Genomic DNA, 25,058 nt, shown 5'->3' with positions numbered 1-25,058 from the left:
TTCAGGAGGCACTTAATGAAAGACATTATTCCCACAGACCTACTTTGAAAAACGCCCACAAAAGGGAACTGCGAAGGTGGTTCACGCAGGGGCCGCTCCCAGACCGCCAACCTTAGCGGCCAGACCTTGACTGGCACTAGCGGGCGCCGGGGGTCCTCCCAGGACCTAGGAGGAGCCGTGCCCAGAGGCCCTGCCTAACTGACCTCTGGCACCTGCCGTGCCAAAGCCCCAAAGCCTGGCGGCACACGGAGAGAAAACAAGGGCGGCGGTGCCAGGAAACCTGGAGGCCCTAGAGCTTCTCAAGGGGTCACCAGACCCTCAAAGAGCGAGCTTCGCAGAACCACACCCCAACCAAGGGCAGGTACTCCCTCGCTCCCTCTGGGAGAGCCGGGTTCCGGCGCCTCTAAACCAGGAAGTGCTGGCGACATCCAACCCCGGACCTCCTTCCGGTCTCAGCCTTCGCGTCCACCGCTCGGCGCGGGGGCTCGCGGGGCGACGCGCGGGGCGAGCGGTCTGTGGTTACCAATGAGCGCTCAGGAAAGGCGCATGCGTCGTCGAAGGAGCGCAACGTACGGGAACTTTGACCTGAAGACGACTTTCCCCTGTCTGCCCCTCCCTCGCTGCGAAGATGGCGCTCTCCAGAGTGTGTTGGGCTCGGGCTGCTTTGTGGGGTTCGGCGGTGCCCCCTGGACTATATGTCGTCCGGAGGCTGCAGTTTGTTCGCTCTGGCCTGACCTGGGGGGCCCCTCGGTGAGGGACTTGGAGAGAGAAAAACATTTTTGACGTTCAGGCCCTGCCAGTGTCTCAGTATTGTTTGCATGCTGTCTTAATTCTCAGGGCTCCACGCCCGGGCTCCTGGATTTTTATTCTTCCGCTAAGAAGTCGCACCCGTATCCCTGCTAGAGACCTGGCTTCCTGACCCTCTCAGTTCTCAGCGCCGCGTGTTGTCTGAATTCTCCACGTATCCTGAGCCTCCCTTTTTTGGCTCAAGATTTTACTGCTGTTTACCTGGATCTCGCCTCTCTGGCTTTAGCCTGCTGCTCAAATTGTCCCTCAGGCCTTCTGCTTTCCCCGGCTCACCACCACCCCCGACATTCATTCTTGTCTGGCCTCTTATCTGCCTTATCTGTTTTTTCTCAGTCTAATTGCTTATCTCTCCGTGATCTCAAGATCTTCCTTGGATTTCAGAAGTTTCAGGTCTTAGCATACATTCTCTGAAGCCTGTGTTTTACATTTACGGACCCCTGCGGAGAAGCGGCTTCCAGGGCTGGTTCCCAGATACTCTCTTTCATCTTCCTTGTAGGTCTTCAAAGCTTCATCTTTCTCCAAAGGCAGATGTGAAGAGCTTGATCTCTTATGTGGTGACCAAGACAAAAGTGATTAATGGGAAATACCATCGTTTCTTGGGTCGTAATTTCCCCCGCTTCTATGTCCTGTATACAATCTTCATGAAAGGTAAAGACAAAACTAAAATAAAAATCCATTGGATCAGCTCTTGGGCAGTGTCAGAATAAGTAAGATCATTTCTGGCTCTGCATGGGGGTGTGAGCTGGTGTGTCTTGTGTTTCATAAATGCTCGAGCGTTAAACTACTTCTTACAAGTTTAGAGCTTCTTGAGGATGTTTCTAGAAGGATAATATGAGAAACAACTTCTCACAACACCTAGGAGGAATATAGGTATTTCTGCACTTTGCTTAACCACACATCTGCCTATAGTAGAAATTATTTGTCATGCACAAGGCAGAGATCCATAGCTGCACAGACCTGCCCTGTGCTTTTATCAGTTCACTTGGCTTGTAAGAAAATGTGGTTTAATGTTTGTCACAGATCTCTCCTGGGTGGCATGTTGTGAAAAGAGCACTGTATGTACTTGGTTTCTGAATGTTTCAGTTAAAATCAGAGCTCTGCTAGTTTCTAAGAGATGGTATAATGTCAAGCATCCACTCTGAAGCAGGACTGCCTGGGTTCAAATCCCAGCTTGTCACTAGCTGTGTGATTGGGCTTGTTACCTAACCTCTCTGTTCTTTGGTTTTCTCATCTGTAAAATGAGGGTAGTAATAGAACCTACCCATCGACTGCACGGTTATGAAGATTAAATAAATTCTTACATCTCCTTAGGACCTGATTCATAGTAAGTACTCAGTAAGTGTAGCTGTAACTATTATACTCTGTACTTCTATTGTAATACCAATTATAGTTAACTTTCTACATTGTCAGCTCTGAATATTATCATAATTACTACTAGCTTCATGGACTTGTAAAAGCTGTACAGTGGAGATAAGAGTCGCTGCTTTGTCTGCTCCCCAGTTTATAATAGAATCAAATGAAAAAGTCTGAAAGCATTTTGGTTGTTTGTTTTTAAGCCTTATATTGTGGAAATTTTTAAACATACACAGAAGTGGAGTAATATAATGAACTTTCATATTCTCAACCTCACTTCGACAATTATTGACTCCTGGCCACCAGTCTTATTTCATAAATACATTGGCTTTCTACTGTATTACTTTGAAACTAACCTAGATATTATACCATTTCATTCCTAAATAGGAAAGCATTTTTAAAAACTAAAGTCCTGGATCAGTGTAAGGATTATCTTGGAATGGAGAGAAATCTTAGAAGTGTGTTGAATTCTGGTAATTATAAAAGTGTTCTAGAGAGGAAATAAGTTAATATCTGGTTGAGAAATACACAGGATCAATTGGGCAAGACTTACTGAGGTTAAAGATCATTGAAGTTTTATTTTAAAAAGGGAGTCAGTAATGAACGAGAAGAGGGAGACCATTCCCAGGTAGATCACAGGACACCAGCTTGGCAGAGAGAGGTGATACTCTGGGGGCAGAGGTTGGTAGGGGGCAGACGTTGTTAGGAGGCAAAAGGATAAGGAACGAAATATAGGTCAGTCTCACAAGAGTTTCAGGTGACCTAGTTTAAAGCTTTGATTTAGAGTAGTGTTAGGGAGGGAAGGACAAGTGTGTCTTGTGGGTGAACGTGGAGCAAAAAAGTCTGTGGTAATCAAATTGGGATAACGTCACACTCTGTCCTCTCCTTTAATGAGGCAGGATTGCAGATGTTTTGGGCCGATGCCAAAAAGGCTAGAAGAATAAAGACAAATATGTGGAAGCATAATATAAAGTTTCATCAACTTTCATACCGGGAGATGGAGCATTTGAGACAGGTATGCACCAAGGACAGATATCCAGAAGTTCATGGTGAGATAATTAAAGTTAACTGAGATGTCAAGTTTTTTCTTTCCTATTTTCTTCATTGCTCACCAAGCTGTTGCCCCTTGCCAGAAGATCAGATCATTTGGCAGAATCAGTTCATTTATGACCACCGTGCTGCCCCCCACTCCCACTCCAAACACAGCTCCATAGAGTTTTTGGCACACTTTCTGGATAAAAGTTGTAAACAGTAAAATCCAATTTGTTTCTGAACATTGAAAAATCTGCACGGAAGGATCCAAAAGATAGCAGGAAAGTAGTATTTGGTGATGACTTGTTGGTAGATTTGAAGCTGAGAATAACAATCTAGGACCCATTCTCTAGATCAGGAAGAATTTACTGAGGGATTTGGTCTAATGTCAGGCACTGTACTAGACAGTGTTTGGAATACAAAAGTGAACAGACAGATCAGGGCTTTTGTCCTTAAGGAACTTATCAACCAGAGGCAGATAGAAATAACCTTGATCTTTATCTGGGCTAAAATAGAAGTTTACTGCATAGTGGGGTGGAGGGATTGTCCATTGTATCAAACACTTGGGTTAAAACTGCATCTGTGTTTATTTCTGCTTAGTTTCGTCGAGACGTCACCAAGTGTCTTTTCCTAGGTATTCTTTCCATTCCACCCTTTGCCAACTACCTGGTCTTCTTGCTAATGTGAGTACAGAGTTCTGTCTCCCCAGCATGTTGAAGATATGTAGATTTTTTTTTAATTGAGCTTTCCATTTCAGAATCTAGGCTGTTCTGTTCCAGTTTTCTCATTAGGCCGAAGTTCATAAAAGCTACCTGGGTTACTGGAACGGCTGTAGGAGTAGGTGTCCTGGCCTCTTGGCTCTTGCTGTGTGATGTGAAATAAGATAATGATCTTTTCCATCATCCCTAGAGGCACAACCCACTCCCTGAGAGGCATAGCAACTTAGGACATTTTTTTTTCCCTTGTGGAGAAAAATGCATTTCTTATTCTGATAATATCAATCTTTATTACTTTACCTTATATCCAAAGACGACAGTTTTAAACTATGACCTTACATGCTATGTTAGTTATCTATTGCTGCATAACAACCTCAAAGCTTAAAAGCTTGAAACAGCATTTTCATAATTTTATGGGGCAGGAATTTGGGCAGGGCTTAGGTAGGTAAATGATTTTTCTCACATGTGGGGTTGACAGAGGTCCCTCAGTAACACCTAACTGGTGAATGGACTAGTCAGGATAGTCTAAGGTCACTCTTAGGCCTGGTGCTTTAGCAGAGATGGCTTTGGAAGACAGGGACTGTCAACTCAGGTGCCTACCTGTGGCCTCTGTAGTGTGGTGGCTTCAGGATAGTGGGACTTCTGACATGGCAGCTCAGGGCTCCAAGAATGACTGTTGCAGCAAATAAGAATCTGCATGACCTTTTATAACCTAGCCTTGAAAGTCACAAAGACTGACTTCTGCTCTGTTCTCTTAGTTGATGCAGTCACTTGTATTTTAAAAACCAGGGACATTAGACTTCACTTCACAATGAGAAGAGTGCCAGTTAAAACCACCACATTTGTAGAGAAATGAATTAAAGATATTCCATTTTGTATACACATAGGGACAGTGAACAGTCTGAAGTTGTCAGCATCACAAACAGTGTCCAGCTGAGGCTCTGTCCAAAATATGTTCTTCACATGCTTTGGCTCAAAAGGAGTCATTTATCTGATTGCTGTGTGCAAGGCTAGTCCCTTGCACTATTTCCTTTTACATAAACTTCAGTAATATTGCTTGAAATCAGGCTTCAATGTATCTTTAAACCTTGATCTGACTCTCATTTTCCGGAAAAGAACAGTAAGGTAGGGAAAAAGTGTTTTCATCTCTTCCTCCTAGCATTCATGTCTGCTAAATGCTCTTAGCTCACTTTGAAAGATGCTAGTTTCAGCAAGTGACTTTGTGATTCCTTTTCTTTTCAGGTATCTGTTTCCCAGGCAACTGCTGATCCAACATTTCTGGACCCCAAAGCAACAAATTGATTTCTTAGATATCTATCATGCTCTCCGGAAGCAGTCCCACCCAGAAATCCTTTGTTATTTAGAAAAAGTTGCCCCTCTTATTTCTGATGCAGGACTCCAGTGGCATATGACAGAGTTGTGTGCCAAGGTATTCCTCCAGTTAAGCCTTCCTGCAAACCAAGAATCTTATTAGATGCAATGTGCACTAAAACTAGGTAAAAGGGCTAGTCAGGACCTTCCTAACATCTCCCCATCTCTTCCCTCTCCCAAGATGCAACATGGTACCCATCCAGCAGTACATGATATCCTGGCTCTGAGAGAGTGTTTCGCTAACCATCCTCTGGGCATGGACCAGCTCCGTGCTTTGCAGATGGTGAGCACTTTGAGGCTTTCTCTCTTCCACGGCCTCACCTCGCTCCAGGTCTTACAGTAACACCAGGTTGACTTTCTCCCCCTGTATTGTTGTGTCACAGAAAGCCTTGAGTCGAGCCATGCTTCTTACACCTTATCTGCCTTCTGTCTTATTGAGACACCGTTTAAAGACTCACAGCACTGTAATCCACCAACTGGACAAGGCTTTGGCAAAGCTGGGGGTTGGCCAGCTGACCGCTCAGGAGGTGAAGTCGGTAAGTGCTTTATTGCAATATCAACCCACAGTCCTTGGTGGGCTCTCAGGGGCTGGGAGTTTCCAGGGAGCTCCTGTCTCTCGTTACATCAGAGTCCAGGCTCTTCATTCTCTCATTTCATTTCTACATCTTTTTTCTTGATTGAACTTAACTCATGGGAAGGAACTCCGCACAGTAATTTTGGTTGATGTGTCTTTTCTTCTGTCCTTCAAAAATCAAGAACACTACATTTTAGATCTACTGATTTAGATTATATAGGCCTTTCCACTTCTCATCTTGTCCATCAGAGTTCATATTGCTATAGTGAAAGGTTTCCTGTAGGGTTGAGGTTTTAACTTATTTAGAGGGGATTTTGGATTCTTTGTGGGTTCACACTTCCTTGGCATATTTGCCCTGTGATAGTTAAGGATTGTTTTCTCTTCTGAGTGGTATATAGGCTTGTTATCTTCGTGGCCTGAATTCCACCCATATTGCTGAAGAGAGGTGTCGAACTTGGCTGGGAGAATGGCTACAGATTTCCTGCAGCCTGAAAGGTAAGACAAATCCCTACGGTTAATGCAACAAAAAGCCAAGTCATTTTTGTATTCTAAGGTAATTTGGGAGTTCGTTATTAAATAGTGTGAGACCCTTATCTAACTTGTGTGTCTGATTGAAAGGGCGCAGTCACTTGCCTACAGGCAGCTAATGAAGTGGACTGTGCAAGACTCGAGGGAGGACTGGGCACTGTGGGAGTCTGAGCATGCAGCAGGTGTCTCAACCCTGGCGCCATTGATGGCTTTGTTGTGGGGGCTGTGCTGTGCACTCTAGGACAACATAGCGATATCCCTGGCCTCTGTCCACTAGATGCCAGTAGCATCCCTGACCCAGTGCTGACAACAAAAATGTCTCCAGACGTTGCCATGTGTCTTGGGGAGGGAGTACGGAGCAGAATTGTTCCAGGACAGAAGTACTAGTCCAAAGGCATTCAGATTCAAAACAAAGACACTCCTCTAGCTAAATGAAAAGTATCCACGGATGGGTGTTAGCCCTTTGGGTCTCCTGTTTGGAACCTTTACCTAGTTATTTTCTAAGCCTCTGAATGTCAGGGTAGGCCTCCTAATCTCCTTGTGGCTGAGAAATGTCCCTTGAGGACCAGCTTCTACAAGAAAAATCCTAAGGGTGACAGTGGTGTTAAGTACCATTACCATTAATGAATTTTCTGCTGCCATCACATGAGAATCAAGTAAATACAGATATACTTGAAAGAAGGCAAACCTGCAGGGACTGGAACCAAGCAGTGTCTCACCTCCCTGCACTTGGCTTCCCGCCTCTGGTATCACGCTCTGCACATGGTAGCTGGAAGGCGAACTGTTCCCTGGCCAAACCATTCACGGTGATGGTGTTTTCAGAAACTGAGCTGTCCCTCTTGCTACACAACGTGGTCCTGCTTTCCATCAACTACACCGGGTCAAGGCGCTGAGTGGACACGAAGTGGCTGGCGTCGTCCTGCAGTCACAGCCCAGCAGCGTGGGACTGAACAGCACTTGTCAGCAAAGTCTGTGTGCGCTGTTAGGTGTGGCAGACAGAGGAACCTGTGCCATGGGCTCCACGGCGTGGTGCCCACGTGGGAGCTGGAACTGAAAGAAACCCTCTTGGTGCAGTGGCCCATAAGAGGTGCCATCCGACTTGCTCAGAATTTGCTGGAGCTGGCAGTAGCCTCTCTACTAGTCTTAACTGTGGTGTTTTAAGTTCAGATTCTGGGAGGCTGAGCTTTTGCCCCAGGAGGGAATCCTCATTTTGCCTAGGACTTACTTGCTGCTCTTATCTTCATAGCTGTTTTTGTTCAAGACAGGTCCTGGCTGGTGAGGGGAGGAGCACTGCTTTATGTTGGAGCCTTTACATCCACGCATGTACTTGGATGTTTGATATGACCAAAAATAGGGATTTGTTGCTTCTGTTGTTCCCTTCACTGGGACTGGAATAACCACTTCCTGTTTTTTTCAAATCCTTGAGCACTTTTTTTTTTTTCTCTTTCCTGTAAGTGAATAACTTACGGGAACATTCTAATGGAAAAGATAAAAGGAAATACAAGTGCTTCTTGACTTTCTCCACAAGTGTTTACAGCCTTCATTTCCCTTGTCTTAATTTCTGGGCTGTACTACAGCCCCTGTGGATCTTAAAACTCTTTGCTACCTCCACTGTGTTGCAGCGATCCATCTCTAACTGACAGTGGCTGCCTTCTTTGGTCCATGGATCAGTCCTGTTAAGGTACTAATCACTGCCCAGCCCGAGGTCTACACTGAGATAGTAAGTTGGGTTCAGCTTTTCTCTGTGTATATCAGTGACCTGTAGTAACTTATTGTAAATGCATGAAGCACTGTTTTTAAACTCAAGTAAAGACTGCCTGAAACCAGTTGCTGGAAATTACTTACACATCCCCCAGTTACTAATGCTCCTTTTACAGGACTGATTGACATAACCTAATGGAGAGATAATTGGTTGGAATAGACCCTTCTGATGGGATGGAAATAACAAGGTGATGTGAAGTTGATGCTCTTGCTGGATTTTAAGACAGTAAACAGGAATATATATACACACACACACACATACATATAAAGTCACGGAATTGAAAAGTGGGTCCCAAGAGTAGGGATTGAGTCAGAAAAGCTCCAACAGGGCAGATCGAGACTTGCTTCAGCTGAAGAGGTGCCTAAGGGCACATGATGCAAGTGAAGCACTTGATGCTCCAGAGAATGTTCTATTTTTCCATCGTAAAACATCCCTATTGTTAACATTAATCCTTAACTGACCTAATTGGTTTTATATATAGTACTAGAGAACCATCTTTTCTCTCACAAGTAACTGAATTGTGGTCTGCTAAGATAAAGAAAACACCATTCTTTTGAATATTTCTTTAATATTACATTTAAATATTTTCTTTAAATACAGCATTATCACAATGTAAAGGACCTAAAAGGCAAAAAAAAAAAAAAAAAAAATTTTTTTTTTTTTCAGAGAACCAGACAAGCTTTGGATTCACATTGAAAATACTACCTGTGTAGAGTATGTGAGAAAGGAAATTGGAAAATATTGAGTTGTAATGATTTATCTAGATTTCTTTTATCCCACCTAGTCTAAGCAGGACTGAAGCTCTGCTTTTGTGGTCAGCAGCCTAGCCTTAGCAACCACGCGCTGTAATTCTGTCTGTCCAGCTCAGGTAGCACCAGAAACGAGATGGACTAGGTTGCATAAAAGGCCCTTTGCTTGACAAGATTGTTAATGTTAATATTTAGCATTTAAAAGGTTGGGACAGGTGAGTCAGAACTGTAGTTAATGAAGGGAGGGATTTATTATCTTGGGGGTTGGCAATGAGTTTAATTAGTTTGAGATTCTTGGTCTCATCCCAAATGTCTTATTAAACAGGTGAATCCACTTCCTAGCTTAGGCTGGAGCCCTCCTGAGGAGGGAAGATACAGCACTCACCCTCCTCTTCCGACACAAACTTCTAGAAAGATTCATCTTCCCAGTTAAATTCCCAGCTAAACTTCAGTCTTATATCTGAGGGGACCAGTCTAAGGTGGCGGAGTGTAGCTTAGTTGAGGATAGCACCTATTTCACAGGTGCTTAGGACTCTCAACTCCGTTTTGTGAGCCTAGAGGAGAGAAATAAGGGCCTATGGCTTATTAATTTACCTCCAAATATAAAACCAGCAAAACAGGAATGAACAGGAGAGGCAGAATAAGTTAAAGGATGTATCCATGTTGAATATAAGGCCTTTCAGGCTCAGTTTAGGTTTGATAGATGAAATGCTACTGTGATATACATAAAGGTTGCTTTCAGACACTGGGGCCTTAAGATCTCACAAGAAAAGGCTTTATAAGCAAGATAAGTAGGAACAGTTACCTCCTCCACCAGAAAAAAAAAAAAGGTTTGTACTTTGTCTTTTCCTGGTTAATAAACCATACCAGTAATGAAGCATGGTGTGAAGGATGCTAGAGTGTTTTGCTCCCTGCTGCCTCCCTTTTCAAACAGAGGCAAAGAGCCATTAAAAAAAAAATGAATTAAAACAGAGGCAGTGATAACTTTGCTAGTGAAAAGAATTCAGTGTTCAGTGGAGCACATCCTGGAACATAAACTGGACCTAAGAGAACAGGAACCATGTCCCCCCTAACAAAGGTACAAACAGAATCTGAGTTCCACTCTATAGACCTAAAAAGGTTACAGTTAGAACTTGACTTCTTAGAACCTGGGAGCTGCAGGAAACATTTAGGAACTGGTTTGGCTTCCAATCTATCTATATCAAGATGAAGGGAGCCAATAAGCATTTGCAGTTCTTGGGAACAGTATGTGAATATAGTATAAGAACTCTAACCCTGTATATCCAAGAGGGACCAGAAAGGTAGACCAAAAAAAGGGAAAAAACAACAAAGGTAACACAAACTCCAGTTGGTGAACTTGCACATCCTACATTCCTTTAAAGCTTAATTTTTTTTGGGGGGGTGGGGAACAGGACAGGGAAAAACCTAGGTGAAAAAGCAAGCATGGCACAAATAAAGTCATCTTTCCACACAGCAGCCTGTTCCTGCTGCCTCCTTTGGACATAGGTTAATGCTCCATATAGGCCTCCCATGGGATGTGTGAGCCCCAGATTAAAGCTGCCTGATGGAGCTGCGGTTAGACACATTGGGAAGACTGGCTCTTGATGCCACATTCCCAGCCAATCTAGCTCTTTCCCTTCAAAGGCAAAAGGACAAAGCGGGGGCGGGAGGAAAGACAAGTTTAACTCTAGTACCTAAAATGTGTGAAATAAACACTTCAAGTTAAGACCAGGAATCCCCAGTGTGGGGAACAGGTCAGAAAACAAAAATGTCAAATATTAACTTATTTACCAAATAAGGGGGGTCGGGGAAGGCAGGTTCAATTTTTATAGATCTTAGAGGTTTTGTACAGAAGCAGAGACACTTTCATCCCCTCCTCTCTAGACTAACCAGCTGACAGATTCCAACTGTATTACTACGATACACCAAAGTGGGGTATCAGAGTAACTGCTGAGGAAGGTGAGTTTAACCCTGCCTGGAGCTCAGCAGAGAGGAAGGGGCTTTGTCATGCTGTTCAAATTGTCGTGTTCTGGTCCCTACATGAATAGCTGCTTGAATTACCCAACTCCTCCTGTGAGATCCTAGTTCTTTGTTCCAAAGGCCCAGAAAGCTCAAGATGCAGCCTCCTCTGCCCCAAGACTCTGTCCCCTGATCAAGCTGGGGCTGGTCTCCTTGGTTCTGTTGGCCCTTTAAAAAATACTTGTATAAACAATCCTTTCCCACCCTTCCCCAAAGACCCCAATAAAATAACATAGGAGCAGCAGCTGCTTCTACAGTTTTGTTTTTGAAATGGTGTTAGATAAAATAAGGGAATAAATAGAGAACGGGTACGAGGCAGTCTCCACCCCTGCGTCACACTGCCAGAGGGAGCTCCAGGGCAGGCTCCTCCGGGGGCCTGTCCTCACTCTGCGGTGCACTCTTCTCCACTGCACAGCCCTCGTCACTGTCCGCGCACACGGGGAGGCTCGAGGGGGACCAGGACGGGCGAAAGTCTTCGCTCTCAGGCTCCTCGGGGTTACAATCTTCGGGCACTAGTGCTTCTAGAGTGGATGTTTTCCCCACCTCTGATTTACAGAGGGCAGCTGGGTCTGTGGGGCCACAAGCCACCAGTGAGGTAACAGGGAGAGAGAAGACATTCAGATCCTTCTCCTTGGGGAAGGAGGGTGGGACTTCTTCCGTCCCAGGCTCTCCTTTCACCCCCAGGACTGGCCTCTGCTCCACCTGGTAGTAGACCAGGGGCCCACTGTTCAAGTAGGATGGGTTGTTCACGGCCGAGGCGGTTGGGTGGTCCGAGTTCTCGGCAAAACACAGCACGGAGGAGCCCGGGGGCAGCTGAGCCTGGATGAGAATGGGGGCAGTGAGGCCCGGGCACAGCTCTTCCGGGACAGCCAGGGGCTCCTCCAGGATGCACACGCCCAGGCTCTCGATGCCGGAGTCCAGGCTGGCACTGGAGCCACTGGAGTCCTCCTCCGCCTTGAGCCGCTCCAGTTCCTCCGCGCTCTGCAGGTGCATCACTGCAGTCTCATTCTCGGCAATGAACTCCTGGAAGTCCTGTGTTTCCGCACCCTGTGCTGCTGCCAGGCTGCAGCTGGTGGTGGGAGAAGGCTCCTCATCTGGGGCTGGCGGGCGGCTCACCTGCCGCTTGCTCTCCAGTTCCAGCTTCATGATGGTGTGGAGGTAATGAGTCCGGACCCGGATTGGATTGAATTCAATGCGCCCAGCCATGTTGCCACAGCCATCCCGGGAGCAGCCACATGGAAAGGACATGCGATCCACCTGAGGAGACAAGGTGGTTGAGGCCAGATGAGATAGGAGACGTTAGCTGGCGGACACAGGGAGTCAGAGTGTGAGGTCTTCTTAGAAGAGAAACAGCGGATTCAAAACATACCTCTTGGGAGAGAAGGAATACATGTATACAATGGATACATGTATATGTATGGCTGAGTTTCTTAGCTGTTAACCTGAAACTATCACAACATTGCTAACTGGCTATACCCCAATACAAAATAAAAAGTTTAAAAACCTTAAAAAAAAAAAATAACCTGCCCCGTGAGCTACCACACCACCTGCCTTTTAATCCCAGTTCAGCCACTAGTTAGTAAGTGTGACCTCAAGAAGAGTCATCTCTTTCTAAGGCTTTGTCTCTTCTGAACAAAAAACAAAGATCATGTCAAAGAGCCCTTCCAGTTAGAAGTCCAGAGAGAACTCTCTGAAAGCTGACAATTCTCAGAGAAACGAAATGCAGGGACCCCTGAGACTCTTCCATAACTTACCTACTTTATTAAGAAAACAAAAGGCCAGGGCCCAAGCCTGTTCTTTGAAAACAGGGATGGGAAAGGTCGTAGAAGACCTAGCCAGTCTAAGGCAATACATTCTTGGGAAACTAGGCCAAAGTGCCTCTGTTTGCTAAGACGCTAGAGTGATGGTTCAAAGAAAATAATGGCCCATTTTCCCTCCTTGCTTCATTTTTCCCTGATGGTTGGCCAGCTTGGTTTGCAAGCAGTCATCAAGACAATTAACTGACACACCAGGGATATCTGCAAAAATACGCTCTCTACCGCCTCCTCTCCCCGTTGAACTCTCCAGATGAAAAACCCCACACATACCAAAAATAAAACTAAAAATGTGAACAGACAGTAAGTATGTACAAATACACAGTGTCTTCCTATGATAGCAACTTCCAGAATCTCTATTCCAGTTTTTGGGAACAGTCCATTTCTTAGAACTATCCTCAGCTCTGTGTGTAACACACCAATTCGTTATGGCACTTAGTCTGAAAAGCATTATCTGTTCAGACCTGTTATAATTATCTGATACCAACCTGAAAATAAAAGGTTACGATAAATTCTACCCCAAGGACTCAGGACTGATAGCCTCAGTATACAGGTTCCAGATAAGTATTCTTTGCCATTTTCCACTTGAGATTTGTCTTCCAAACTGTCTCATGTCAGTGGCTCTCTGGGAAATGATGCTATCTTTTAGGATGCTGTGGATTTCAGCCCAAATCTGATCCTGAGTTACAGATTCTGAGGACTATTCTGATTTTTACAAAACTGGACTAGAGGTACCATGAGGAAGTGTTTGTAGGATAAAATCTAAAGCCTACCTCAGTTCTTTGCTTCTGTTTATCTCAAGGAATCAGTCAGTATTTAAGGACAGCTACTAAATGTGAAACTTACTAACCCCGTTCCTCCGGGTGCTGACAACTGCTTCTTATCATCTCTGAGGTGAGAGACACAGAAAAGACACATCCCTATCTCCACAGCCTAAGAATCCTGCCACGCTTGTTTTCTTTGTTGGTGGAAGGCTGTAGAATGGGGAGTGCGACCCTCTACACAGGGACCCCACACCAGTCACTGGCACCCACACCAGACAACACCCCTGACTCTAGGGTGCCAGGGGTCACAGGTCACCTGCAGTCAGGTCACTATGCCACCATGGTCACTATGCCACCACAAGTCAGGGAGGACTGACCTGGCATTTAATCCCAGCCTGGCTGCAGGCACACGCTTCTGGGTCACAATACAATCGACAGTCACAGCCACACTCTTCCCGTGACAGGCGGATGGCTCGAAGTTCTTGCTTCTCTTCAGCATCGATGCGGTGGACCCCAGAAGCCCGCAACAGAGCACGTCGCCGCTTGGTGGGCAGAGGCTGCAGGAAGAAGTAATCATCCACCTCCACATTTTCCACATCAATATCTTCATCTGAAACATCATCCAGCGTCAGGCCGTCGGCCTCCACCGACTCCACCGTCCCGTTCTTGGTCAGCTGCCAAGAGACAGGAAGGAAGGTCAGGTGCCAGGGCAGGATCAGCAGGAGCCTCCTCACCGGGCACAACTAGAGCAGGTCAGGCCAAGTGAACCTGTTGCCATGATGCAGAAGTCCACGCAGCCTGTCCCGGCGCACATGTGGCTCCTGAGCACGGCAAACAGGGCTAGTGCAACCAACAAACTGAACTTTAACCTTTGCCTCATTTTAATTAAGTATAATGGCACCCCACTCCAATACTCTTGCCTTGAAAATCCCATGGATGGTGGAGCCTGGTAGGCTGCAGTCCATGGGGTCACTAAGAGTTGGACATGACTGAGTGACTTCCCTTTCACTTTTCACTTTCATGCATTGGATGGGGAAATGGCGACCCACTCCAGTGTTCTTGCCTGGAGAATCCCAGGGACAGGGGAGCCTGGTGGGCTGCCGTCTATGGGGTCGCACAGTGTCGGACACAACTGAAGCGACTTAGCAGCAGCAGCAGCCACTAGCATGGCAAGTGCCTACCACAGTGGATAAAGTCAGTCCAGAAAATCAGTCAAGAGCAGGAGGACAGGAAGTCTACGTAGCGCCTACACCAGCCTGTCAACACAAGGGACATCACCTTTCTGGCTCAGTTTCTCCAAATCTGTCTCACCTTCCCTCCCCAGAAGATAATTTTCCCCCAGTTATACCCTCCATTTCCAGCCTTGTGCCCCTTAGCTTCAGCTAACCTGCCATCTAATACATGGACAAAGAGAAGGCACTTCAATGGATGGATATTCCTTGGATGTAAACAGCCTTGCAAAACACCTGTTAGTTTGCACTCCGAAGAACCCAAAACCACAATTCTAGGAAGAGTACGTTAAAGTGTAGTACAAGGCTACCTATCATGTCTTTGTCAATGAACCTGAATCCTCACAGTCTGAATAATCACCTGATCATACACAGAAGAGCTTCATTTTATGGGGAGGAGAAAAAAGTTATCAATGGCTATCAAGAAAGCCCTCACTTCCCATGGCCTAAAATATATTCTTTTTCCTTTGTTTTTGGCCATGCTGCATGGCTTCAGGAATCTTAGTTCCTGGACCAGGGATTGAACCTGGGCCCTCAGCAGTGAAAGTGCTGAGGTCCTAACCAGTGGACCAGCAGGGAATTCCCTCTTTCTCCCTTCTAATCCTTTTTATTTAGTTTCAAAGGAAAGCTGCATGTGAGGTAGGTGGCAAATGTAATACTGCGTTGCGTGTACTCTCTGCAGGAAGGAATCTGGGTTCTCCGGCTAAGCAGGACAAAGAGGCAGGAAGGGCGATCTGAGTGGAAGGACAGGCTGAAGACAATTTGTGGCTGAATGAGTTCTGAAAACCCATTCGAGAGTTCAGGTAAAGAAAATGAGGTCTCACGATCCCCAGGGCTCTGGAAGCTACTGGCAGGATGAAAGCTACTGGTGGGATTGGCTCATTTCATCAGCCAGTCAGAAGAATGCTGGTAAAGGAATAACTCCTGGGAGAGATGTGATGCAACAGACCAGGCTAATAAGCTACAAACCTGTTCTGTTTGTTTGTTTGCGGGGAGAGGAATTAGAGAAATAAAGTGGTGCTTCCAGGGAACCCCATATCTATTATTTCTGTTGCAGGCAGGCCTTCCTGCAGACCTGAGCATTGCTCCTGCCCATTTCACCAGGGCTGGCCTCCTTCGAAGCACCCCCCTCCCCTCCTTGATACCCTATCAAAGGAAAGAGATTAGAAATGCAATAGATAGATAGGAGAATTTAATACAGCCTAATAGAAGAACACGTCAAATCAGTGAGAAAGATTCTAGTCATTAAATGGTATTGGGACAACTGTCTATTCTTTTGGGAAAAAAAAATTAAGTTAGATTCTCAATTCATATTATTTGTTAATAATGAATTCCATATGGATAAAAGGCCAAAGAAATAAAAATGTTAGAAAAATTACAGGTACTAATACTGATGCAAAGCACCAGAGTTTTTGTTTTTCTTGATGGAAGTCCAAAGGGAAAACAAATATTAGATGGCATATGGGAGATGCAAAATGTATTATTTTTGAGAACAACTGCTTCTTCTATAAAGTGCTAAAGATAGGAAGGATTTCTAAGAAAAGAGTAAACTGGTCCAAAGTAAGGGTGTTCTCTTGACACAGAAGGAAAGGGAAGAAAGCCTTCGTGGCAAATGATGACAAGTTTATTTGCTCAGCTGTTGCTATAGCAGCAGGAAGGTGATAGGTCAGTGATGGAATTCCTCAGACAGAAGACAGGGAAGGCTGAATGTCACTGTAGTTAGAAAAACAGGTGTAAGGTTTGAGGCGTGGACTGCGGGCAGCAGACACAGAGCTCTCAAAGGGACAGAGCACTGAGATCTAGTTCATACACAACCTCTGTCATTGGTTCTCCAACCTTCCTGCATTGTGTATCTCATCAGGATTTCACCCATGACCCTGGAAATAATGCAGCCACCTGTTTTAACATGGGTCTGCATACTTTGAGCCCACAAGAAACTTGGCCAGGCCTGAAGCAGTGTTCTCCAAGCTTGGAACTAGGAACTCTGGGGGCAATATTTTGCAGACTGGTGGAAACCACTGCTGTGGAGTGCCAGGTGGTGCAAAGAGCAAATGTGGAGCTATTAAACAGAAATCTGAGGTGGGTCTTCCAGCCCTGCTCTCCTCCTAAACTTGAGCAGCATCAGACTGCAGGCCCAGTACTATACAAATCAAAATAACTATTTGGTAAGGCTATTGTTTCTACCTGAAAACCTATCATCTATCTAGAAGCAACGGGAGGTACAGAATTGGCAGCATCTTTTCAAAGGACCCAAAAGATACAACACCTGTTCTGTGCATCAAGCCAATGGACAATCATTGGGTCCAGGGGTGGCAGACCTGAATGTCTTCAGGTAGTCATTCAAATTTTAAACACTGATAGATGGGGGAAGGGTAGGGAAGTCTAGGGAGTCTCTGCTAGACTCCCCACTACAGACAAGAATAGTGTCTCAAACTGAGATTTGATTCCAAATCTGAGATTCTTCATTAGAAAGATGTGGAATCTCTACATACCAAAGGCAACAGTCCAAAACCAAACCAATAAACAAGAAAAACACAATAGACCTAGATGGTTTTCTGCTTTTTCTTGACACAGGGGAAGTACCAGACCCCAGACCCCTTAGATACCTTCATCTTCTTGGCATGGAGTTTCTCCTCCTTCAAGTGTTCACGAAGAATCTCCCGATGGTTCACCTCCTGCTCCTGAGCAAACTCACAGAGTGTGTAGCTGCGTACAGAGTTATGGCGCTGGGCCATGCCCAGAGAGCTGCCGCCCTGGCTGGGCACGCTGGTAAAACCCTGGCGCCGAGCAAAGTAGTACACAGTCACCTGGTCAAATCGCACATTTTTCCTCCGCAGCTGCTTCTGCCGCTTCAAGATGGATGTGGCTGAGAAAGGAGCATAGAAAGTTTTATTAACCTAGAGAGGGCCTGTTGGAGGACCTCATTCTTTCTCATCCATCTAGGCTCTCAACTCTTTTCTAAAGGTGCTCCTTGTACCTTGAGACCTTCCAAATCTTCAAACCTTAAATGAACAGTTGGAAAGGACCTTGACCATCATCAGGTCCATACCACTGCCTCCTGGCTGACTTCTGCCAAACAGATGACCACAAAATCTATTTTTAGAGATCAGTTAGGAAGAGAACTGTAGGTAATCTTTTCGGGATATAACAATCTACACAACTTCACTGTCCAATACAGCAGCTGCTAGCCACATGTGACAACTTAATTAAAATGAAATAAAAACTTAAAATTCAGGTCCTCAGTTACACTAATCACACTTTAAGCACTCAATAGCCACATATGGCTAATGCCTACCATACTGGACAATACAGATACAGAACACTCTATCATAACAAAAAATTCTTTTGGACCGCATTTTTTTGTTTTGGCCATACCACACAGGTTGTGTAGTGTGTTTGGCCTACATGGGTTGTAGGTCAGTTTCCTGACCAGGGATTGAGTCTGGGTCACAGCAGTCAAAGTGCCAAATCCTAACCACTAGATCAGCAGGGAACTCTCCCTGGACAGTGCTGATCTATAGCAGTAGATGGCAAACTTCTTTTGTAAAGGTCCAGGTAGTAAATATTTTAGGTTTTGCAGGCCACAAGGTCTCTGTTGCAACTACTCAACTCTGCTGTTGTAGCATGAAAGCCACCAAAGACACTGGGTATTGTGGCTGTGTTCCAAAAAAACTTTATTTAAAAACATGGGCAGTGGGCCAGATTTAGCCCACAGATAACCCCTGATTTATAGAATCAGAAGTTCCTTCCAAGAAACTAACTGAGCTGTAAGAATTAAGAAGCGTTGAGATGCCCCAGTTGCCTTATCAGGCAGTAAGCATTTACTTCTTGCTAGAGCGACAATTTCGTGCAACTATATGGGATTCTGGTGGGAAAGGGTAAACTCCTGGACTCCTCCTCCTTCATTTTAATTCGACCCATTCTGGGAACCCAAAAACCACAGCCCAAGTAAAATCAGCTAGAATAAATCCCACTTAAGTCTATGATATTAGAGCAATGAGGTCCTCCAAAGAGCATGATTGAGCTAAGAGTGGGAGAGATTACAACTAAGGACAAATCCCCAAGCTGGACAGAAGCTGTCGTGAGAGCTGCAAAGGGCTCCAATGCTTGGGGGACTTAGGTGCAGGCTGGGAGGGAGTGGCTCACTCACGTGTGAAGCTGGCAGTTGTAGGAGGATTGAGGCTGTCGCAGCTGTCAGCGCTGTCACTGCTGGAGATCTCATCATCGGAGTTGGAAACTGATGAGCCCACATCAACATCATCAAACTTCCTCTTGAGACCCGAGCCCGTGAAGGCATCCATTGGTTTCAAAGAGGTTTCCTTGGGGGAGCCCACCACGTTGGCCCCAAAGCCCCTGCTCACCAGCAGGTAGCCAGGTGCATTAGGATTCTGCCCAGAGGAGAAGAGGAATCAGCACTCCAGTCCTGAGACAGACCACTCCCAAGTCTATACACACAGCTCTCCAAGGGCAGAAAGCAGGCCCCTGAGTCACTAGCACGGATATCTGCTCTCTTGAGACAAGGTCATATCTTTACTTATTCCAGTCAGCACCCTCCAACTTCTGTTTCTCCCTAGCCCCTCCAGCCTCAATCACTCCTAGAATAATGAGATGAGTAACAGCAGCACCTTTCCCAGTGGAGTGAAGGCCTTTGGTTCCAAGCCAGCTGGGCTCAAGGCTTCATTAGCCCTGGGATAACAGTAGTGCTCTCTGCTCGCCCAGGAGAGCTCTCCACGGGGCCCGCAGGAGGGACTGGGGATCAAAGGCAGAATTAGGCTATGCCTCAACCTATACTAGATCCAATTATTTTTCTGGAAATATAGCCTGGCATTTCCCAAAGTGTATCCACTAAATAAACTAACTCCACAGATATTAATTAATGGAGGCCTGGGGTGTGTGTGTGGGATGGGGGTGCGTGTCAGTGTGCCTCAGTTTCCTCCTCAACAACAATTGAATTTTTATAGTATCTGAAAATTGGAGAGAGGAGTGGGGTGAAGGGCTTCCCTGGTGCCCCCAGGTAAAGAATTTCAGATGGTAAAGAATTCGCTTGTAATGCCCAGGTTCAGTCCTGGGTCGGAAAGATATCCTGGAGAAGGGAATGGCAACCCACTCCAGTACTCTTGCTGGGAGAATTCCGTGGACATAGAAGCCCCTGGTGGGCTCCAGTCCATCACAACTGAGCGACTAACATAAACACACATCCCCCACCCCTCAACACACACGATATTAATATATTAATAGCTTTTACATGGAAATAAGACTGTTGTGTCAAAATACTTAAGAAAACTGCTTTTATGAAGACCTTTTAGAGACTTTTAATATGTTAAAGAACCTGGTGAAGGGTAAGAGGAAACAGAACGCAGGGCTTCCCCACATCTGTAATCCTTTGTTTCTAGAGTATCTTACAGGGCAAAGGACTTGGAACACACTTTGGGAAATACAGCTGTAGGCTTTCAATTTCAAAGTACACTGACAGTCAGGGAAATCCAGATCTTCACAAATGTAAAGTGTCTCACCAGGCTCCTGAAAAAGACAAATTAGATTCTAAAGAATGGCTGAAGGGGGGTTGGGGTGGTATGGGGGGAAGGAATGGACTGAAGATTAGAAACTGCACTGGCTTCAAAACCCAGACCCTTTCCCAATTGCCTACTGCTCCATAAAACCGGGCTCGGTTGACCTACCATCATCCTCTCTGCAAGGAAGATTTCCCTTTACAATCCTTGCCCTCTATAAAGAAACTGGCAAGGGCATGACAAATAGCAAAGAAGTGACGATTTACTCTGGTTACATTATTACGGCAGGCAGTGTTTTCAACCTGCTGCCACACAACCAAGGAGTCTGGGTCAGTCCATTTCCCAGGAACAAACCTTGCTCCTCCATCTTTGGACTTGAGTTCCTGAGGATATGAATCTGCTCAACAGAAACACTGTCAGAGCCGGGGCCATGTGTGATGATGCGAAAGCTCCTGCTCTGCCTCAGTAATGCCAGAATCTCCCCAGACTATGATCTCACTAGTTGCTAATTATGCAGCAGGAATAACAACACTGCCCAGAAAGCCAGGGCTGCATGACTGCAGAGCAGCTCCCCAGAATATATTGTGGTGTCAAGAGGTGCCTGCTACAGTGCTGATTTTCTAGACTGTGTTTTGGAAGCAATTTGCCTGCTCTTGGTTCAGCTCCACAGTCAACCAGACCTAATAAGTACTTTAGGTATTTCTTAATTTACCTAGCCAGATCTCATAAAAATTCAAGTCACAAGATGCACCTAAGAAATCTGTCCTCATAGGTCTCAGACCAGCACATTCCTGAAATAAACTGGCCAGAAAGAAAAAAAAAAAAAATCAAGTACTAGATACAAATTGTAATTAAATTTTAAAATGAGCCCAAAGTATCATTTTTGTTCTTCAGGTTACTGATCTTAGGAGATCACATTCTTAGGACATGATCTTGGGTCACATTCCCAGGATGTGGGTAAGAATGGAGAGAGCCATGGACTTTTAAAGTTAAGATTTCAGCTGGGCTTAAAGATGCCTATTAACTAACAAATCTCATTCCATTCTATTATTGGAGGAGGTGAGACCCTTGCTATGGAGTACTTATGGGGGAAGAATAAAAAAAGAAAAACAATGTTGACCACTGAACTCAACATTTCCTCTCCACCAAAAAATCTTATTGACCACATAAAAAAGCTGACTTAAGCTCAAAATCCTTCTTAGAAAGGACTGAAGTCCAGCTTCAGTTTTAACTGAGAACCGGTTAATACCGCCACTAGGAAAGTGCCTTGTTCCTAAGCCTGAAGGTACTCATCAGTTCAGTTCAGTTCAGTCGCTCAGTTGTGTCCGACTCTTTGCAACCCTATGGACTGCAGTATGCCAGGCCTCCCTGTCCATCACCAACTCCCAGAGTTTACTCAAACTCATGTCCATTGAGTAATAGATTTGTTTTTAAAAGAAGTTTTTAAACAAGTCTTCTTTACTTATATTTTTTTGGCAGCATCCTGTGGCATGTGGGATCTTAGTTTCCCAACCAGGGATTGAACCAATGCCCCCTGCGTTGCAAGGTGGAGTCTTAGCCACCGGACCACCAGGGAAGCAAATGTGCACTCCTGTCCTCTGTTCTGGTGTCCCTTTCCTTCCAGTAGTGTGGGCTCCTTCTGAATGTTTCTCCTTAAGCCCTGCATGTGATTGCATCTGGTCCAAGATGGTGTTTTAACATAATCCTCCACCGTCTGAACCCAGGTGCCCCCAGGGAATCTTTTCTCTTCAGGTCACTTTTTGTGCACTCTGGGTGGCCAGGATTGCTGGCTGCTTTCTCTATTCTTTTTTTTCTTTTTCTACGTCTTCCTCACTCCCATTTCTGGAAAAGAGGTTTCTGGGAAATGACAGGAGGAAGCTAGTAAGAAAGAAGAAAAAAAGATGCAAAACCTGGGAGAAAAATATTTTCCTTAAAATGTCTGAGAATCATCTGAATGGCTATATATGTAAGTAATGTGCATACTGACTGAGCTCTTTATACCCCACCCAGGATGTTAACATCACTTTTTCTGCCATTAACCCATTCTTATCAAAAAAAGAAAAAGAAAAAAAATCCAAAAATTCTGTCCTGATAACCAATATAACTTAAAATTTCAACCCAGTTTTCCTTGTCCAGCTCTCTGGAGTGAACTTGACTTGTGAGATAAAGACGTCCACTGGGCACCAAGAAACCTCCCATCCACTTCCACTGTGGCCTGAAGAAATCCTTCTCTGAAATAGCAACAACAACAATGGGTTCCACATTTCAATTTATCAATTCAACTTCCTTTCAAACCACAGTGAGAAATCAGTCATCCCCACCTCTCTCAACTGTTTATTCTTTGGCAGAGGATCAATGCCTATGTTCAAGAAAAACACTTACACTCCAAGCACTTAACCCATACCGAAATAATCAAGATGAGACTGGAAATGCAGGTCATAACTGACAGTTAACTGTCAAAATGACCAACTCAAAGAATAAATGCTTTTGGAGAAAATAATGCAAACCTCTATAAAAGATTTTGTGCCATTAAAATGAAAGGTCAGCTGACACTTTCTAGCTGCATGCCTTATTGCCTTAAGTATTTCTGCTAGTTGAACATTTCCCAAAGGTATACAAAATAATTCAGGTCCACAGTATATAGAACAGATTAGGCTAGAACCAAATAAAACAGATTTATAGCATATATGTATTTTAGTATCAAGCTTAATTTAAGCCTTTTCAGGCCTGTGAGGATTCCTATAACTGCCCTCAAACCCAAAAACCCAGCATATGTGAGACTAGCAAGAAAGGAAATGCCCCTCCCCTAATCCTGTGGATGCAGAATGTATTGATTGACAGAGTTTAGGTAATGAAATCTCTCTCCTAAGAGTCCAAAATAAGACGAGGTACCTCTCACATCCCATTTCTACTCGACTGGAACCCAACCTTCTGCTAAATGTCAAGGGCCGAAAATCTCTAGTAAGATGTCAGTGCTACCATGTGTAGCTGGATTAGAGGAAGGAAAGCTTGCTGCTAAGTGTTAGGATCAAACTAAATAAGATGACCAGTCCTGTTTCTCCTTCTACACAATATTGTGAGCTGCTCCTCAAATACTATGAATCTTGTGGCTCCATGTGTCCTTGTGATAACCAGGGTCATGAACTAACAAGGTGCTCAAGTGAAAACATTTTGTTTAAACTAGGTATTTCCAGGAAGCTTTCCCCCTTCCAACCCTCACTCTCTGATTTCATCTCTTCACTGACACAAGGTTAGAGTCTCGCATTCCATGTCTAAACTCCCATCCTATGAAGGACACGAGATCTTTGTGGGAGAACTGGAACACGATGCTGCAGGACCCATGAACTCTCAAGGATATCCAGTCATTTATAACTCTGGCACACAACAACATCCTCCTGGCTCTGGACATTCGCAAATTGGAAAGTCGGTAAAGGAAATGGAAAATCTGAATTAACTATGGATTTACCTTGAACTGAAAACTGCAAGACATGGGGACACTGTGTCTCTTGGGGATAACTTCTAACGTTTCATACTGAAGAACCGTGTATGTGTCACATTGCCACTCTAGCTCCCTTTAAAAGGATGAATCAAGACCGTGGCACTAAAAGGAATGGATGGCAGTCGGCTGCGTGTTTGGGCCTGTGAAAAAAGATCCAACTAGCAACTAGGGCAACTGATGCTTTCGTTTTCCCATACAACGCCACAAAAAAATGGGAGACCTCAGGAACCTGGGTTGAAAGGACATGTCAAGTCACCAGTTCCCCTTCATGGACACCCCCGCTGAACCCTTCAGCGCTGGGGCACATTTTCACTCTGACTCCTGCTAACCTTCCTGCTCACTCCAAGCGTCTGCAGCCGCTACCCAGCTTCCCATCCTTTCCTGACTGCTACCCACAAATTCCCAACCACTCCTCCCACATTTTCTTCTTTTTCCCCCCTCCCCTTCCTTCACTTCCCTCCACCCTACATCATCTCCACTCCATTCCGAACTCAACCCGCAATCCGAATTCCTGCCGGCTTCTAAGCCGCTCGTCGGTCTCCCTGAAACTGCCCCCGCAGTTCGGGCCCGCGTCCTCCGTGCCCCTCGCTCCCACGCCTCTCCCGACTCTTTCCCTTCCCGGCGGCGCTCTAGCTCCCCGCCCCCCGACCGCTGCCGTCCGTGCCTCCCTCATTTCTGACCCCTCCATCCGCGCGGCTTTGGGTTGACCACTCCTCCACAGTCGCCCGGGGGCCGATCCCGAGAAAGGACGAGGAGGCACCCTCCGCCCCCCACCCCTAGGCCCATTACCGGCTCCGCCGCAGCTGCCTCCTCCCGTGATGGTCTCTGCCGCCCCCGCTGCCGCCGCCCTAGCCCAACTGGAAGGAGGGAGAAGAGAGCGAGTCCCGGGGCCGCACAGACGGTCTGGGAGTTCCCAGGGCGGCAGGGCGGGGACGGTCGACGGGTGGGCAGGTCGGCCGGCAGGCGGCAGAGGGCGGGCGGCTCCGACAACTCGGGCGCCCCCCGGCAGCAGCCGCCCAGAACCGCTCCGGCTCCGGCTAACAATAGGCTCCGACCGCAGCGCTCTGGCTCTTATAGGCGCCGGCACGTCCGCACCGAGCCCCGGGGCAGGCTGGGAAATGGAGTCTACGTGCTAGTCCTACGCCCAGCGGCATGCCGGGAGTTGGAGGCGGCTACCTGCGCAGAGCCGAAACTCGCCGGCAAACAGACTCAGGAGGTGGAGATTCCGCTGCAGCCTGGGAAAGCGAGTTTGACGCTGCTGCAGCCTTTGGAAGAGGATGAGGGGAGACCCTCAGCTCCAGATCTTCGATGACTAAACAGATTCTCGTCTA

General features: G+C 45.8%; 2 protein-coding genes across 13 annotated transcripts; one reads left to right on the top strand and one right to left on the bottom strand.

Moving 5' to 3' along the window:
• Positions 1 to 491: 491 nt before the first annotated feature.
• Positions 492 to 7,425, top strand: LETMD1 (LETM1 domain containing 1). 10 transcript variants are annotated; one of them, XR_008681742.2, is made up of 9 exons: positions 492 to 750; positions 1,304 to 1,455; positions 3,060 to 3,175; positions 3,793 to 3,875; positions 5,151 to 5,337; positions 5,461 to 5,562; positions 5,663 to 5,815; positions 6,242 to 6,348; positions 7,151 to 7,286. XR_008681742.2 is itself a non-coding variant. In XM_055394686.2 (9 exons), exons 1-9 carry the CDS (start codon positions 629 to 631, stop codon positions 7,189 to 7,191), a joined length of 1,053 nt encoding a protein of 350 aa, XP_055250661.1. In that variant the 5' UTR covers positions 494 to 628; the 3' UTR covers positions 7,192 to 7,286. The 10 variants fall into 10 exon arrangements, 8 of the variants coding, with proteins under 8 accessions (XP_088693038.1, XP_055250661.1, XP_055250662.1 ...); XR_008681741.2 differs by having other exon boundaries at positions 494 to 750; positions 7,204 to 7,341; XM_055394686.2 differs by having other exon boundaries at positions 494 to 750; positions 6,252 to 6,348.
• A 1,258-nt stretch (positions 7,426 to 8,683) lies between these two features.
• On the bottom strand, positions 8,684 to 24,784 carry CSRNP2 (cysteine and serine rich nuclear protein 2). 3 transcript variants are annotated; one of them, XM_055394682.2, is made up of 6 exons: positions 24,517 to 24,784; positions 23,695 to 23,867; positions 18,869 to 19,106; positions 17,325 to 17,584; positions 13,867 to 14,163; positions 8,684 to 12,168 (listed from the first exon to the last, which is right to left on the bottom strand). In XM_055394682.2, the coding sequence occupies exons 2-6, from the start codon at positions 23,716 to 23,718 to the stop codon at positions 11,245 to 11,247; spliced, it is 1,743 nt and encodes a 580-aa protein (XP_055250657.1). In that variant the 5' UTR covers positions 23,719 to 23,867; positions 24,517 to 24,784; the 3' UTR covers positions 8,684 to 11,244. The 3 variants fall into 3 exon arrangements, with proteins under 3 accessions (XP_055250657.1, XP_055250659.1, XP_055250658.1); XM_055394684.2 differs by lacking the exon at positions 23,695 to 23,867 and adding an exon at positions 20,122 to 20,238; XM_055394683.2 differs by lacking the exon at positions 23,695 to 23,867.
• Positions 24,785 to 25,058: the final 274 nt, after the last annotated feature.

The sequence above is a fragment of the Moschus berezovskii genome, chromosome 6, assembly GCF_049115385.1.
Source record: "Moschus berezovskii isolate FMDL1 chromosome 6, NW_MosBer_1.0, whole genome shotgun sequence".
In the NCBI taxonomy this organism is placed as follows: domain Eukaryota; kingdom Metazoa; phylum Chordata; class Mammalia; order Artiodactyla; family Moschidae; genus Moschus; species Moschus berezovskii.
This window is presented reverse-complemented; position numbering and strand designations above follow the sequence as displayed.